At 44.4% G+C, this 18,638-nt stretch overlaps 1 protein-coding gene across 1 annotated transcript in view; it reads right to left on the reverse strand.

Moving 5' to 3' along the window:
• The window catches only part of DPYSL5 (dihydropyrimidinase like 5), a 175,971-nt gene that overhangs the window by 53,362 nt on the left and 103,971 nt on the right, over positions 1-18,638 (reverse strand). The window contains exons 3-5 of the mRNA XM_077489106.1: positions 5,450-5,608; positions 2,938-3,117; positions 1,644-1,712 (exon numbers count right to left, since the gene is read on the reverse strand). Of these exons, the coding sequence (XP_077345232.1) occupies positions 1,644-1,712; positions 2,938-3,117; positions 5,450-5,608 (408 nt within the window). The remainder of the gene's footprint in view (positions 1-1,643; positions 1,713-2,937; positions 3,118-5,449; positions 5,609-18,638) is intronic.

An 18,638-nucleotide genomic window follows, 5' to 3' on the forward strand; every position in this document is an offset into this window, starting at 1 on the left:
GTGTACAAGGGCTTAGAATGGCCCAGTGAAAGTCCAGACCTAAATCCAATTGAGAATCTGTGGCAAGACTTGAAAACTGCTGTTCACACAGATGTTCTCCATCCAATCTGACAGAGCTTGAGCTGTTTTGCAAAGAAAAATGGGCAAAAATGTCACTCTCTAGATGTGCAAAGCTGGTAGAGACATCCCCAAAAAGACTTGCAGCTGTAATTGCAGCGAAAGATGGTTCTACGGAGTATTGACTCAGGGTGCACGCCACACTTTTCACATATTTATTTTGTAAAAAATTTTGAAAATCATTTATCATTATCCTCCACTTCACAATTATGTACCATTTTATGTTGGTCTATCACATAAAATCCCAATAAATTACATTTACGTTTTGGTTGTAACATCACAAAATGTGGAAAATTTCAAGGGGTATGAATACTTTTTCAAGGCAATGTAATACGGCTTTTCATGTTAATAAAATTGTGTTATAGTCATTCTGTTACGAATAAACCAGCTTCACTTTTACACCTTCTTTTTTACATCACACTGTATGAATAAATAAATAAGGTAAAACTGTCAATTAACAAACCAATAGTTTTTAAATTTTCTTTTCCTGACTTGTTGAAATTACAGTTTTAGAAGTGTAACAGGTGAATCAATGCTCCTATGTAACGTCTCATCCTTCTCAGGAGCATGGCACCCAGGCTAGGAAGTCTCTGTAAGTCTTCATACTCAGTCAATATTAAAAGTGAAAGCCTGGCCCCACGAAAATCAGCTAAAACATTATGCTTTATTGATATACGTGAAAAAAACAAATAAAAACCCAATGAGTTTCGGCCGTCAGGCCTTAATCATGGCTGATTATTACCATGATTAAGGCCTGATGGCGGAAACCCGTTTGATTTTTATGGTTGTTTCTCACCAGTATCAATAATTTTTTAGCAAATTTTTGTGTCGCCAGCCTTTCCCTTTTCATATTGACAGTCTTAAAACCATTTGTTTTCAGCGTTGAGATCAGACCTAGCAACCAACACCTAGCCTGACTATTCAGTTCTGATAAGGACAGGGAGGAAATATAAGTTAACAATTGACCATATTTTTGCAAATTTCAATTGCTGACCAGTTCTCTTTAAGGCCCAGGAGCAGCTTACCTGCAGAATGATGGCCACTCATACTCCAATGAGCAGCCAAGTTGTGACCAGGGAACTACAGAGCTGTAGGCAATTGATAGTAGTGCCACTCTCCAGATATATAGTGTGGCAGGGAGTAAAAACCACAAGGATGCTACAAAAGGAATACTTTTCCAGTCTTTTACATATGTGAATTTCAACTATGTATTACCGGGGGGTGGAATATTCCACTTTAAATTAAAGTAAAATGACACCTATGTGAAGCAGATGTTTAATATTATGAACATCAGCAGAGCAAAAGGACAGGGCATATTATACAAGCCCTGAGTACTTCAATAAAGTTGTTTAGGCTTGTATAGCATGCCCAATGTCCACAACTGGTTAAGTATGGTAAGTACAAGACTTCACAATGGTGATCTACTGGTAAGATGTTACCACTAAGTTCTGCTATATACACTGGCTTCAGATGTCATCCTGGCATCAAAGTGGAAGAGACCTGAAAGTGAAGGCATATTTATTTACCTCCTCAGGTCGGCTAATTTCGATGCCCTCTGGGCCACTGATTCCCAGATCCAGAGTCTCCTTGGCACCCTGTAAGAGAAGAGAGGAACTTGTTCAAAAAAGCAAAAGTCTAATAGGTAAATATTAAAACTTTATTTTTTGTCAGATAACATGAAATCTTAAATATACATATTTTGTACTCTCATTTTCAGCCAGCTCTGTTCATACGTTTTCCAGACTCCCCTTGTCTGCTTTACTGAAAAAAAGCCTGTTTTTATTTATCAAGGAGATATGTAGTGTTCAGTCCAAATCTTTTCTGCAGATCAAATCATTACGGAATGGAGGGAAACTTGGAAACACACTGCTCTACATGCTATTAAAGGACACTAAACATTCACCACACATCAAACAGTTACGGATACAGCTCCTTATGGACCTCAAAAATCTTTCATATGCATCATTGTTCCCAGCTGTGACCATTTTGAGGAGTTCCTACCATCCCTGTACCGAGTTATTGGGTCTGCACACCTGCTGTTCCCATTATGAGGTGCTCCCACCACCCCAGCACTGAATACCTGGAACTGCACACTTGCTAAGTTCACTATGAGGAGTTTCCACCATCCCTGTGCTGGGTTAAGCGGTCTGAACCTCTGCTCTGCCCATTATGAGGGGTTCCCACAATCCCTGCTCTGAATTTCTGGCTCTGCACACCTGCTGTGCCTATTAGGAGTGGTCCCCACTGTTCCTGTGCTGTTTCCAGGTCTGCACATCTGCCGTGCCCAATATGAGGGGTTCTCACCATCCCTGTGCTGAGTTCCTGCATCTGCACATCTTCTGTACCCATCATGGGCAGTTGACAACCATCCCTGTGCTTAGTTCCTGAGTCTGCCCATCTTCTGTACCCATTATGAGGAATCCCCACCATCCCTGGGCTGAGTTCTCAGGTCTGCACAACCGCTGTCCCAATTATGAGGGGTTCCCACAATCCCTGTGCTGATTTTCCAGGTCTGCACACGTGCTTTGCCCATTAGGGGGGGGCCTTATGTAGGACTAGAGAAGTACAGCAATGTCTGGGTGGAAATGTCCTGAGAGGGAAGGCTGTGCCCCATGTATACATGCCAGTACTCCATTATAAATAATGACTGGAGGGCGCTTTATCTAGTTAGACAACACAGCCTAGTTGCTAATACTCTAATAATATATTAGATATTATATTATTATTATATCATATATAATATTCTAATAATAATTTGGTTCTCTGACATGATCTGGATGATTGCTAATAACTTCAAATTGCCCAATGACAGATCCTCACCTCAGACACCAGGTCCCCGTTCTCTGCATGGACTCGAGTTACAGCCCCCAGGTCCTTACAGTGTCGGAACACCTGGTAGAGCTCATTGTCCCGAAGCATGTATAAATCCTTGTAAGTCATGAACATCTGGAAGGAGTTGACCCCCTTCTCTCGTACTAAGGTCTCCATCTCTGCCTTTACCTGCAGGAAAGAGACACCCAGAGGGAAAAGGTGACATAAACATGACATGGGTATAAGTGATGGGTATTAAACCAAACTCTACAAAATAATAACCTAACAACAGAAAATGAGATCATCATGGTAGCCTAGGCATTAGAAGGGAAGACTTCCCAGAGACTAACATGGTGGCTGCCATGCCGATCCACTAATTGGTCACTTTAACAAGGAAGTTTCTGCCTGGTCACTCCTGAGTTCTGTTTCCAGGAAAATTAACTTCCATTGTATAAACCTGGAGATGCACATTTTAAAGTTGAACTCTGGGCTAAACAAATATTGTCTAATTATAAGAGGCATGCAAATTCCTCCTTGAATATTTGTGTGCTTTGTGTATTTCTCACAGATCTGTGCCGTAATCCAGTGTGAGACTTTCCCTCTGTGCAGGAGCTTCCTGTAATAAAGACCGCTCACTGCTGTTCCCTCTCCTTGTGCCAAGTGACTGGTCTTGTTTACGCCCCCTCCTTTACCTTTCTTAAGGCAACCTGCTGGGCCCCACCCACAGCTCTGCTCCCTGTATAGGCACAGTAATGATGTAACTGCTACTTTTACATGGTAATATCTGGGTCAATAAAGTAATTTGGTGAACACAAAGCAGATTTATATCCTTTATGACTATTCATGAATATATTTAAATACATGTTTTAGTGCAAGGAGTTCATCTTTAAGTCCTGCCATGGATCATTTGTACACATGACTTAGATGGAAATTCAACAGTATTGTATAAATCTAAGTGAGAAGACATGGGTCTGTAAACACCCCTGTAATAATCATCCAATACATACGTTTGCAGTTTCTGCTTTAAGAGTTTTCAACTACAACAAGGGGTCTGTTTGGAAAATGTGCATAGATTTTCAGTCGGTGAAACTGTTATGTATATTTGTTCTCTGTGAATAGGAGAAAATGTTATGTTCTCAGGCTATTTCCTTTATGGGTCAAATGTTCATCGTTCAGGAAAATACCATATTTTGCAATTTTGCTAACAGCAATGAAAGTGACATTAAAGGGTTACTAAACCTTTTTTTTTTTTTATAACACACATATCATAATTACCTCCTCTGTGGAGTTGGTTTTGCACAGTGGCCCCGATCCTGCTCTTCTGGGGTCCCTCAGCTGCACTCGTGGCTCCTCGAGTGTCCCATCGGAGAAGCATTCTCCTTCGAGACACTCGTGCGGGCGCGCTCCCATGTCCTGCTGCTGCTTCTATTGACAGAGACAGACTCGCCCCCCGCCCCCCACATCATTGGATTTGATTGAAAGCAGCGGGAGCCAATGGCTGCGCTGCTATCAATCTATCCAATCAAGACACGAGACACCGGCTAGAGCTGGTGTGCTCATCCCCGGGGCGAGAAAGAACAGGTTCAGGTAAGTAAAATGGGGGGTCTGGGGGGCTGCTGCATGGCAGAAGGTTTTTCACCTTAAAGCATAAGATGCATTAACGTGAAAAAACACGAGGTGAAAAGGTTAAAGGTTAATTCGAAAAATATAGATAAATAACAAAAATGTTATACTTAGCTGCTCCGTGCAGTGGTTTTGCACAGAGCAGCCCCGATCCTCCTTTTTTGGGTCCCCCGCCAGCTCTCCTGGCTCCTTTTATTTCAGCCAGTGTCCCCAATGGCAAGCCACTTGCTCTGGGGACATTGGTGCGTGTTCGCTCCCGAGCCCCACTCTATACGTTCATAAGACACACAAAGCCATGGATCGGCCTTGCCCCCCCCCCAGTCTCTCCTCATTGACCTACTGGCTGTGGCCAATGGCTCCCACTGCTGTCTCAACCAATGAGGAATGAGAGACCCGGGAGAAGCTCAGCTCTCATGCACATCGCTGGATTGAGAGGAAGCTCAGGTGAGTATTAGGGGGCTGGGAGGGCACATAGAAGATAGAATGCATGAAGGTAAAAAAACCTTAAACCTTTAAAACCACTTGTCTTGAAGTATTTGTTTCCTATGATTATCAGTGCCATGTAGTGGCCCTAATGCAGTATTTTCCCAAATAACTACATTTTCATAAATGCAGAACATTCAACCTGTATAGGAAATAGCCTATTATGCTCCATTCACACAGAACAAAAATACACGCCAGTTTAACCAGACAAATAGCTATGTAATTTTTTTTTAAATATAAATACACCTCCAAGTTTAAGTTGGCAAATACTATATGCCAGCATTCTTTAATATTGAGTGCTTTAAAATTTGCAAGCCTTGGTAATACATAGCACAGCTCATTTTTCTAAAGTTTTGTGATATATTTTCACTCAAACGCCACTGAATGGCTACTTAACTGTGTGTGTGTATCTTACCTTGGGTCCCCACCAGGTGACACCCATGTGCAGAGCGTAGTCACAGCACACTTTGGGGTCGGCAAGGCTCCTGCACTTCTCATACGCATCCAGCAAGGAGATGTCTTTATCTGGCAGAACATGGCCGATGATCATGGTGGTGCCTCCCATCAGTGCTGCCTGTAGGGGTCAGAGGTCAGGAGTGGTTAGTGATCCATGATTGCAACATTATAACATACAGAAAATGGCTATTTGTTTTGCAATCTATCATTTTTCATACAACACTTTAAGAGACCTACAACATGTTAGAGGAGCTCAGGGAGTATCACCAGCTCTATTTTTGGATAGAGTGGGGGGGCCAGTTGGAATTACTGCTTCTTTATTCCAGGACAGAACAAGCCTCAGATGCGCATCTGACTAGTCAGCACAGTCGTGTGGCTGTGCTGACCAATGAGCACATGCCATTGCGAGCATTATGATGGATACCCATTCCGGGGCTGTGTAATACATTGTACAGTCTGCTACACTGGCAGCACAGGCATCATGCCCACTATGTGCAGCATGGACCAGGGGGTGGCCAGTAAATATGGAGTTAGTTCACCACTTAATTTTTTCGTGAAAAGTTGAAGTTATCCTTTAAGGAGAAATCTCCCTGCACAATGCAATAGATCCTAACTGGTCATCCAAACTTTCATCACTCTATACATAACGAAAACAAAATTATGGCTTTGACTGTAGTTGGACATGGATAGTACTCACCTCTCCGACATCCCTGTCTCTCCTACCACCATCTTTTCCACCACTGCAGCCTCTATAAAGCCTGATGCTCTGCCACACTATCAGTGAGCTCAAGAGGAGCATGCTGTACTAACTATCCGATGTTGGTACAGCAATCTTCCTGCTGAGCTATTGTGTACTACACCCCCCAATAGAGCGCACCGGTCAGCACTCGCAGTCATTGGCTGAGAGCGTTGAACGGATACCGATTGGCAGATGTTTTTCTGACATGCCCCTTCAGCTCAACAGAAACTGGCTGACATTTGGCCCATGTGTGCGACAGCCTATCTGAGAGAAGCCAGATGGATGTCTGGCTTCTGTCGAAGGGGCATGCCAGAAAAACATCTGCCGATCAGCATCCGATCAGCGTTCTCAGGCAATGGCTGTGAGCACTGACCGGTGTGCTCTGGTGGGGGGAAGTATACAAGATCTCAGCGGGAAGATCGCTGTACCAACATCAGATAGTACAGCAAGCTCCTCCCGAGCACACCGATAGTGTGACAGTGTACCAATCATTTGGAGAATTTTTTCATTTCCATGGAAAAAATAATGCACCTAGGCCAAATTTTACAACAGTTATGGGTGGAAGAACATACTATCTAAGAATATGGCTTATTTAACTGGTTTTGCATACACACAGTCGGACAAAGTTGTCGGAAAATCCGATTGTTCGGAACGTGATGACGTTAGTTTGTTACGACGGGACTACGTTCAGCCTAGTAGCCAATAGCTTTGCTCTTGTACTTTGATCTGAGCATGCATGGCACTTGTCCGATCGGAATTCTCTACAAACGATCGGAAAAAGTCTGATCGGATTTTGTTGTCGGAAAATTTGAGATCCTGCTTTCAAATTTTTTCCGTCTGAATTTCCGACGGAAAAAGTGAGATAGAGCCCACACACGATCAGATTTTCCAACAATATAATCCGATCGGACCGCTTCCGTCGGGATTTCCGACCGTGTGTACAAGGGCTTAGAAGCCACCACTAGCTACACCATAACCTGGATATATGAGAACCTTCACACACAGTAGATCATTATTAGAATCCACTACTACATGATCTGGATATATGAGAACCTTCATACACAGTACACAAGAATTACTATATAGCTATAGCTATACCGTGACCTGGATAGATGAGAACCTTCACACACATTAGACAAGCATTAGAAGCCACTACTAGCTATATCATGACCTGGATAAATGAGTGCCTTTGCACAGTAGACAAGCTTTAGAAGCCACTACTAGCTATACCATGACCTAGATCAGTAATGGCGAACCTTGGCACCCCAGATGTTTTGGAACTACATTTCCCATGATGCTCATGCACTCTGCAGTGTAGATGAGTATCCTGGGAATCGTAGTTCCAAAACATCTGGAGTGCCAAGGTTCACCATCACTGACCTAGATAAACGAGAGCCTTCACACACAGCAGACAAGCATTAGAATCTATAGCAGCCACAACCCTTTGTAGGGTGGCCTTGACTTATTGGGCTTACTGGTTACCTCCGCTTGGCTTGTTCTTCCACATCTAGTGGTTCCCAGGGTTGATACCCAACAACTTGGATGTTGACACTGTGGCAGCACGCAGGTAAAATCACCTGGTTGTATTCAGGATGGGAAATATGTGTGTCCTAGATTCAGGCTTTATGCAGACTTTTACAATTAGAGGGGAAGAGTTAATGAGCCCAGCTGTAGTAAGTGGGCTCATTAAGGCCTCTACAAAAAACCCCAGCATGCATAGGGAGATGCTCCATCCTGGAACCAGTTTTGTGTTGTATAGACTGGGGAGTGTGTCACCTGTACTGTGCGGTGAGTTAACGCCTGTGTGGCAAAACCTTTACAACAAAGGCAGGGACTGGTACAGCACAAGGCTGTACCCAGTTGTTAGACAGGGAGTCTATGTGTGTAGTTAGAGGTCAAGCTGACCAGGATTTATTTTCTTGTTTTATTTTGTTTGGCTGTTATATGTATCACTGCATGGAGCATAAATAAACCGGATCTTTTTGTTTTTTGAACCTACACTGCTGTCTGCTGTGCCTGACTTTGTGTTGTGAACCCATCCAGGGGGCCACACACACCCGCTGCCGAGCTAACCCCCTCACAGTTGGTGGAGAATTTTGGCACTTTTTTTTTTTGTTAAGGCCAGCATGGAGGAGATACTGAGACAGCTGGCTCTAGCAAATGCAAACCAGCAACAAGCAAATGCAAATCAGCAGCAAACAAATGCAGCTTTACAAAAGAGCCTTGCAGCTCAACAACAGAGCCTTGCAGCCCAGCAGCAGACAAATGCAACTTTGCAGCAGAGTTTGGAAAATCAGCAGAAGGCTCACCAGCAGAGTTTGGAAGCTCAGCAACAAGCCCAGCAGCGATCTGAAGCCCGCTTCATAGACCTGTTGCAGAAGCAAGAGCAGAATTTTCAACAGAAAATAGAGACATTAATACAGCAACGTCCGCAGACCAATGAAGCAAGTGGTTACAATAATACCGCATCCTTTGGTGTGAGCCGTTTACTGACAAAAATGACTGGAGAGGATGATCCGGAGGTGTTTTTGACCACATTTGAAAGGACTGCTGAAAGGGAAAAGTGGCCTAAGGAGCAATGGGCTGGACTGGTGGCCCCTCTGTTAACTGGGGAATCGCAGAAAGCTTATTATGATCCAGACCATGACCAAGCAAAAGACTATGTGGTGCTAAAAGCAGAAATATTGGCACGGCTGGGTGTCACCCTGGCCGTCCGGGCTCAGCGTGTGCATAACTGGATTTTTCAGGTTGGAAAACCTCCCAGGTCTCAAATGTATGATCTCATTCACCTGAGCAGGAAGTGGCTGCAGCCAGAGACTTTGACTGCACCAAACATTGTGGAACGTGTGGTTATGGATCGTTTCCTGAGAGCTCTTCCTACTGCCATCCAAAAATGGGTAAGCCATGGAGACCCAGAAAATGCAGATAAACTTGTGGATCTGGTTGAGAGGTACTTGGCTACAGAGAACCTGACCACCTCTTCCAGGAACTCACGGACTTTTCCCCCTAAGACCAGATCATCCCCAGTGGCGGGTAAGATGACTCCAAGGGGTGAGGGTGGAGAGAGTGAGAGGGTGGGAGTTCTACCTAAGGTCTGGCGGGAGCAGCCCAGGAAGCCCATGCTGCAAGAGGCAGCGAAAAAGATTATTTGCTACCGCTGCCGGCAAGAGGGACATATTGCAGCCAATTGCCCAGTTGTGGATGAGCCTATGCAATGTGACTTTATAAGGGAGAGACGTCAGTCGCTGTTTGCGACAGTTGCATGCACTGCCATTCGGGGACCTGAGAAACATTTATGTAAAATGTGTATTAATGGTAGACATGTTGATGTGTTGCTAGATTCAGGTAGCCTGGTAACATTGATAAAAGCTGAATTAGTTACTACAGAGGTCTCTGGGAAGAACAGGGTGGCTGTTATTTGTGTGCATGGGGACACCCGAGAGTATCCTGTAACTTCAGTGTTTTTTGAGACCCCCAAAGGTAACCTCTCTCATCAGGTGGGGTTAGTGGCTCACTTACCACATGATGCTATTGTGGGAAGGGATTTTCCAAAATTCTGGGAACTCTGGGATTGTCCTGAGGCCCCCATTGGTGCCCCTATAAACCAGGAAGATGACCAGAATTCCTCTGGGAGTGGTGAGGACTCTCCTGAATTTCCCTTGTCGGTATTGGCGGGGGAAACTCGAGAAACTGGGGAGGAGCCAACATCCTCAGATGAAAACATGCCGTCTGTGGAGTTTTCGGATCTTGAGGTTCACAGGGAAAATTTTGCCACAGAACAGTTAAAAGACCCCACCCTAATAAAGGCACGGGAAAATGTGGTGAAAATAGATGGCGAGTTAGTGAACCCAGATAAGACTTGCCCTTATCCTTACTTCACTATGGAAAGGGACCTGCTATATCGAGTGGCTCAAAGGGCAGAAGAAACCATTGAGCAACTTGTAGTGCCCAAACCTTACAGGAAGTTGGTGTTAGAATTGGCTCATGGACACATTCTGGGAGGTCATCTGGGGACAGAGAAAACCAGAGAGAGGGTACTGCAGAGATTCTATTGGCCTGGGGTCATGAAGGAAATAGAAAAGTATTGTTCCTCCTGCCCTGTGTGTCAGAAGTCGGCACCTATGCCACATTTCCGTAACCCACTGGTACCTCTTCCTATCATTGAGGTCCCCTTTGAGAGGATCGCAATGGATTTGGTAGGTCCGATAATGAAGTCTGCTAGGGGGTATCAGTACATTTTGGTTATTTTGGACTATGCCACCCGTTATCCGGAAGCAATTCCTCTTCGAAATACCTCGGCCAAAACCATAGCCAAAGAGCTATCTCTTGTTTTTAGCCGCGTGGGTATTTGTAAGGAACTGCTTACGGACCAAGGTACACCCTTTATGTCCCGGGTTATGAAAGAATTATGCAAGTTGTACAAAGTGAAGCAATTGCGTACATCTGTGTATCACCCCCAAACAGATGGGTTGGTTGAAAGATTCAACAAAACCCTAAAACAAATGTTAAAGAAGGTGGTGGATAGAGATGGAAAGAATTGGGATTGTCTAATACCCTATCTGATGTTTGCCATTAGGGAGGTACCCCAATCCTCTACGGGTTTCTCACCCTTCGAGTTGCTCTATGGGAGACACCCAAGAGGGCTGCTGGATATCGCCAAGGAAACTTGGGAAAATGAGAGTTCTCCTCACAGGAGTGTGATTGAGCATGTCGCCCTGATGCAAGATAGAATTGAACAGGTAATGCCAATTGTAAAGGAACATTTAACCCAAGCGCAGTTAGCACAGCAGAGAGTGTACAACCGTGGGGCCAAGACCCGTACTTTTTCCCCGGGGGATAGGGTCTTGGTGCTAGTCCCTACGGTTGAAAGCAAATTTCTGGCCAAATGGCAAGGTCCATATGAAGTAATTGAAAAAATGAGTGAGGTGAACTACAGGGTTAGACAGCCAGGAAGGCGAAAGCCGGAGCAGATCTATCACGTCAATCTGCTGAAAGCCTGGAGGGATAGGGAATCCCTAGTCGCAGAGACTTTGTCACAAGTACAGCCTGATTGCTTAGTTCCTGAGGTTGGAATAGCAGACACCTTATCGAAACCCCAACAACAGGAGGTTAAAGAGTTTGTACTTCGTAACAAAGAGATTTTCTCTGAGCTTCCGGGACAAACATCTGGCGTAGAGCATGACATTATCACCCCGCCAGGAGAAAGGGTAAAACTAAAACCTTATAGAATACCAGAGGCCCGACGGGAGGCAATACGTGGGGAGGTTCAAAGGATGCTGGAATTGGGTGTGATAGAGGAGTCCCAGAGTGACTGGTCCAGTCCTATCGTACTAGTGCCCAAACCTGATGGGAGCTGGCGGTTTTGTAACGATTTTAGACAATTAAATAAAGTTACAAAATTTGACACCTACCCCATGCCACGTATAGATGAGTTGATTGACCGGCTGGGAACAGCCCGATATATGACAACTCTTGATCTCACCAAAGGGTATTGGCAAATTCCCCTGGCCGAGTCGGCCAAGGAGAAAACTGCGTTTGTAACCCCAGATGGGGCATTCCAATATAAGAGAATGCCGTTTGGGTTACAGAATGCACCGGCAACATTCCAGCGGAAAATGGATAAGATTCTGAGGCCCCATCAGAAATATGCTGCAGCTTACCTGGATGATGTGATTATCCATAGCACAGACTGGGTCTCACATTTGCCAAAAGTACAAGCAGTCCTAGACTCTATCCGGGAAGCTGGGTTTACGGCCAATCCAAAGAAGTGTACCATTGGACAGGAGGAGGCCAAATATCTTGGGTACACTATTGGGAGGGGGGTGATAAAACCCCAAGTCAATAAAGTCGAGGCCATACAGAGTTGGCCACGTCCCAACAGCAAGAAACAGGTACGAGCCTTTCTGGGAATCGCTGGCTATTATCGACGATTCATTCCCCATTTTGATTCTCAGGCTGTGCCCCTCACCAACCTGACAAAAGGGAAAGAGTCGGTTATGGTTAAATGGTCCCCAGAGGCTGAGGAAGCATTTCAGTCCTTAAAAACAGCCTTATGTAGCCAGCCAGTGTTGTACTCACCAGACTTCTCTAAGGACTTCGTGGTACAAACTGATGCATCAGACGTTGGGTTAGGAGCAGTGTTATCCCAGGTCTGGAACGGGGAAGAGCACCCAGTCATTTACCTCAGCAGGAAGTTAAAGTCCCATGAGGTAAATTACTCCACGATTGAGAAGGAATGTTTAGCAGTGAAGTGGGCTCTAGATTCCCTTCGGTACTATCTGCTAGGTAGGCACTTTGACCTGGTGACTGATCACGCTCCTTTAAAGTGGATGGCTCAAAACAAGGAGACCAATAGAAGGGTAAATAGGTGGTTCCTGGCCCTACAAGAATTTAACTTTACAGTTAAGCATCGCCCTGGTGTTAAAATGGGGAATGTGGATGCTTTGTCTCGGATACATGCGTGTCTGGCTGCTTGTGTTACAACCCCGAGGTTGAAACAAGAGGGGGGGGTATGTGGCAGCACGCAGGTAAAATCACCTGGTTGTATTCAGGATGGGAAATATGTGTGTCCTATATTCAGGCTTTATGCAAACTTTTACAATTAGAGGGGAAGAGTTAATGAGCCCAGCTGTAGTAAGTGGGCTCATTAAGGCCTCTACAAAAAACCCCAGCATGCATAGGGAGATGCTCCATCCTGGAACCAGTTTTGTGTTGTATAGACTGGGGAGTGTGTCACCTGTACTGTGCGGTGAGTTAACGCCTGTGTGGCAAAACCTTTACAACAAAGGCAGGGACTGGTACAGCACAAGGCTGTACCCAGTTGTTAGACAGGGAGTCTATGTGTGTAGTTAGAGGTCAAGCTGACCAGGATTTATTTTCTTGTTTTATTTTGTTTGGCTGTTATATGTATCACTGCATGGAGCATAAATAAACCGGATCTTTTTGTTTTTTGAACCTACACCGCTGTCTGCTGTGCCTGACTTTGTGTTGTGAACCCATCCAGGGGGCCACACACACCCGCTGCCGAGCTAACCCCTCACAACACCAATAAAGTCCTTTTGAAAGGTTTTATTTTGCAGGGGTAACATCCAATAACACAGTCTCATATAGGAACAGAGGGCAAGGGTGAAGAGCTCAGGCACCTTGAACTGCAGACATAACAAAGTCTCTTATACCACCCAGAGAGTAGCCACTCGCAGCTGGGTACCTCACGGCTGAACAGATCTCTAGCCAGAGACCACGGCAATCAGCACATTGAACTTGTCAAAATCTCTGAACGTGTACAAATTATAACTGACAGTGGACAGGAACCTTTTTCTTCAGTACCTGGAACGTTCTCTGTCTCCTTGATAGTACTGTAAAAAGTGTGGCTTCGTCAATGTCCTTCCCAACTCAGTAACCAGGCACTTCTCAGGATGCCACTTGCTGGCCCTCCTCCCGAAGAATCCTCCCCCGGTCACTTTTCACGAGCTGTGGTGCCCCTCCAAGGTGAGAGCACACTCGGACACCTTGAATCCTCCCTCAGTTACTGCGCCTTGGACCAGCCAGTTCCGAGACTTGGTAACAGACGGATCCCTACCCCCGACCAAATGGGTCTATTGAGGGTAACCAACAGAAGCATGTTGCGGGATATCGAACACCCCGTGATCGGGACCCCTCGTGGGGCTACCCCGGTCCTGGAACCAGTACAGACCACACAAACTCCTCTCCTCAACACGTGACCTCCACATCTTAAGTACCCCTTCCCAGACTCCTCAGCAGGGCCCGGCACACCCACTGATTGGTTCCGAGAAGGCTCATACCCAAAACGTTCAACCAGACCTGGTTCTGGCTTGTCATGTGCACCTCACTGTACACATGACCAAGCAGAACTTCTAACACAGCCCAGCCAAACTGATGTCAAGGTTAAGCTACATAATTAACCCTCAGAACCCCTATGGTTCTGAGGCAAAAACTACATTTACACATGAATGACATTTTGTCCAAAATTTCATCCACTACAAATCTATACAGTAGAACCCAGAACTGTCCATGACTTTGGTGCTGAAAGTAAAACAGTCTGATTTTTATAGTACAATGTAGTAGTAGTCACATTAGCAGGACTGGTTTTTAAAACTGTATTGAAGACAAGTTCATTACCGAAAAGTTCATCCGAACTGAAGATTGCTTGGAAACGCTGCGAAACATCTTCAAAATTACAGAACAAGTCCAGCTGAATGTCACTAATTAGATATACCATGACTTGGAGAGTGGAGAAAAAAGAAGCTTCAGATTCGTTCACACTTGTTCCAATTTAAAGAACAGGTGTTTGTCTCCAAAACCCTGTTTAACCCACTCACAGGGCAGATGCTCAATAGTGTCTAGGTCAGAAGACATGCGTGGCCAGTTCATCACCTTTACCGTCAGCTTCTTTAGCAAGGCAGTGGTCATCTTGGAGGTGTGTTTGGGTTCGGTATCATGTTGGAATACTGCCCTGTGGCCCAGTCTCCAAAGAGAGGGGATCATGCTCTGCTCTGGGATGACAGCCATACAGACCAATTTGATGCAGTGTGTGGCAAATGGTCTGACAGGCTGACCCCCCACCCCTTCAACCTATGCATTAATGCTGGCGGCACTTATACATCTATTTCTCAAAGACAACCTCTGAATATGACGCTGAGCATGAACACTCAACTTCTTTGGTCGACCATGGCAACAGCTGTTCTAAGTGGAACCTGTCCTGTTAAACCGCTGTATGGTCTTGGCCACCGTGCTGCAGCTCAGTTTCAGGGTCATGGCAATCTTATAGCCTAGGCCATCATTATGTAGAGCAACAATTCTTTTTTTCAGATCCTCAGAGAGTTCTTTGCCATAAGGTGCCATGTTGAACTTCCAGTGACCAGTATGAGAGAGTGAGAGCGATAACACCAAATGTAACACACCTGAGACCTTATAACACCAACAAGTCACATGACACCGGGGAGGGAAAATGGCTAATTGTGCCAAATTTGGACATTTTCACTTAGGGGTGTACTCACTTTTGTTGCCAGAGGTTTAGACATTAATGGCTGTGTGTTGAGTTATCTTGAGGGGACAGCAAATTTACACTGTTATACAAGCTGTACACTCACTACTTTACATTGTAGCAAAGTATCATTTCTTCAGTGTTATCACATGAAAAGATAGAATAAAATATTTACAAAATTGTGAGGGGTGTACTCACTTTTGTGAAATACTGTATAGGTTAAAATACTGCAGGGGATCTGAACAGCTGGGAACTAGTGTGCACAGAGGTGATGTGGTGCAAATTTTGCTTCCACAGTTGCTAATCTTCATTCTGTCCTCTGGAACTATTTGCTGGAATTGCAGGCAATTTCATAGATCGGGCGAATATACTGCCAAAACAGCACTGCATTGTTTGATGGTTTTCATGGGCTAGTTATGGACAATTTATTACCCTATTAGGGTGATTTATTATCCTAATAGTGACAGAAGGTGAAAAGTAACTTTGACACACATAAACATGTAAATAATTTTTGAAAAAAAAAAACATATTTGCACAGAAACTTTGGTAGAGAAGGGGGAAAGTTTTCTTAATCCTTAAAGCCCATCTCCGGGCAAAAAAAGGTTTCCCTTGCAGTAGGGCTGTGCCCGCAGTGCGCGGGTTAAATGCTAATTTTTCTCTAGTGGAGAAGAGAAAAAATAGACATACTTATCTAATCCTCCTAGCACAAAATCGGTCTGGCACCCCCATTTTCCAGGGATATTGAGTTGTGGACTGTTTCTGACGTCATCAAGCCCAGAGCAGGCTCCATGACCAGGAACAGTACACTGCTGGGCCATGGCGGAGCACCATTTTCTGATGGAGCGAAGGATTGCTTGAGTATAGGCTTTCTCCTTACCTCTAGAAAAAATTAGCAGTTGACTCGTGCAGTGCAGGCACAACCCCACTGCATGGAAAAAAACAGTGCCTGGAGTTGGGCTTTAGAACCTCATTTACACTTGCAGCCAGGGTGTAGTAAAAACATATAGTAAAACCTTTCCCTGACTGCCCTACCTTAACTTTACAAGGTAGCCAGAGAGTTTGGTACACTTGCCAGGGCCATGGCAGAATTTATACAACAGGTCACATACGGCGGGCAGTACTGCTGCCAAACACAACCCATTAGAGTGAATAGGACCACACCACCACCACCCTACAATCGTGTGTACTGCATTCAGTTGCCTCACAGTGCTGCAGCCTTTCAAGGATTAAATGCCCTCAGAATAGTGACAGCCAGAAAGCGTAAACGAGACCTAAATGAGTTATGTAACTCTGCGGTAGAGGTGGAAATTCAAATTCACTATTACAATTCTGAGCAAAGACAAAATCAGGATTACACATGTTGGTGCTTCTACAACCATGACCCTGGGAGCCTTACTCCTCAGCTAGAGGAACCTCTACTAGGACTTAAACATCCCACTGACACTTTAAGGCAGTGATTCTCAACCAGGGTTCCTCCAGAGGTTGCCAGGGGTTCCTTCAGCATTGGGCAATTTCTGCCTCTCAGATAAGTTCCCACCAACACCATTGATCTTTTTAGCTCTCTGTAAGGAGGTAATTCTTCCCAATGACCACAAGTGTAAGGACCATTCTTCCCATTGACCATCATACTAATGTATCATGAGTTGTAGATCTCTAAAATTTAGCAGGGGTTCCCCGAAACCAGAGAACTATTTCAAGGGTTCCTCTGTGTTGAAAAGGTTGAGAAAGGCTGCTTTAAGGTGTCTGATGCTATGGCTCTACAGATGGCTACAACAGAATTTTCCATTAAACACAGGACTGGGGAAAGAATGTGATCTCTCAATGATACTGACTGTGGAATCATTGTTGGTATAAATTAAACAGGCTGGTTTGAGTATTTTTTATCTGCTGATCTCCTGGGATTTTCACATACAGTTCTCTAGAGTTTACTGAGAACATTGCACATAGCATAAAACTCTCAGTGACTCACTTCTATAGAGACTATCATTTCTATAGAGACCCTATCACACCTACAGAGTTGGTATCACTTCTATAGAGACTATCATTTCTATAGAGACCCTATCACACCTACAGAGTTGGTATCACTTCTATAGAGACTATCATTTCTATAGAGACCCTATCACACCTACAGAGTTGGTATCACTTCTATAGAGACTATCATTTCTATAGAGACCCTATCACACCTACAGAGTTGGTATCACTTCTATACAGACTCTATCACTTGTACAAAGACCCTATTACTTCAATAGAGGCCCTATCGCTTCTACAGAGACCCTATAAATTCTATGGAGACCCTATCACTTCTATAGAGGCTCTATAACTTCTGGACTTTATCATTTCTATAGAGACCCTATACCTCCTACAGAGAACCTTTCACTTCGATATAGAGTCTATCACCTCTATAGAGACTAAGGGGGTTATTTACAAAAGGCAAATCCACTTTGCACTGGAAGTGCACTTGAAAGCACAGTCGCTCTAAATCTAAGGGGTAGATCTGAAATGAGTGGAAGCTCTGCTGATTTTATCATCCAATCATGGGCAAGCTAAAATGCTGTTTTTTATTTTCCTTGCATGTCCCCCTTGGATCTAAAGCGACTTTACTTCCAAGAGCACTTGCAGTGCAAAGTAGATTTTCCTTTAGTAAATAACCCCCTTTAGAATAAGGAAGTTCATAGCCAGTAGCTTCCCTAGCGTCGATTTTAGTTCGTCGGACTAGCACACAGACGAACGGATTGTCCGCTAAAAGCCGAGTCCGGCGGACAAATTTGAAGCCAGTCTTATTTCTAGGTCCGTCGGACTTTTGGGAAGAAAAAGTCCGCTGGAGCCCACAAACAATCGAATTGTCCAACGGACTCTGGTCCACCGGAAAGTTTGATCGTGTGTACGTGGCATAAAGAAGAGTGGCCAAAATCCCTCCCAAGATGTGTGCAAACCTGGTAACCATCTATAGGAAACGTGTTACCTCTGTGCTTGCCAACAAGGGTTTCTCCACCAAGTACTAAGTCATGTTTTGCTTGGGGATCAAATACTTATTTTACTCCCTGAACTTCAATTTAATTTATAACATTTGTTGTGTGTGTTTTTTCTGGATTTTTGGTTGATATTCTGTCTCTATCATTTAAAATGACACCTATGTTAAAAAAAAATTATAGACCCTTCATTTCTTTGTAAGTGGGCAAACTTACAAAATTTGCAGGGGATCAAATAATTATTTTCCTCACTGTATACTGTACGTAGATATATTTATATATATATATATATATATTGTGGTAGTATATATTTTACAGAGGGCCCAGTCTCTTACCCCTAGCAGTGACAGTGCTGGGCCATTGTTGGCAGAGTCAGTGATGTAGTGTACTGGTACCATTGTGTGAAGAGAAAGGAGTGTTTTGTCATATTCGGATA

Source organism: Lithobates pipiens, unplaced genomic scaffold (assembly GCF_037356315.1).
Source record: "Lithobates pipiens isolate NorthernLeopardFrog02 unplaced genomic scaffold, aLitPip1_a1.2 Scaffold_18, whole genome shotgun sequence".
In the NCBI taxonomy this organism is placed as follows: domain Eukaryota; kingdom Metazoa; phylum Chordata; class Amphibia; order Anura; family Ranidae; genus Lithobates; species Lithobates pipiens.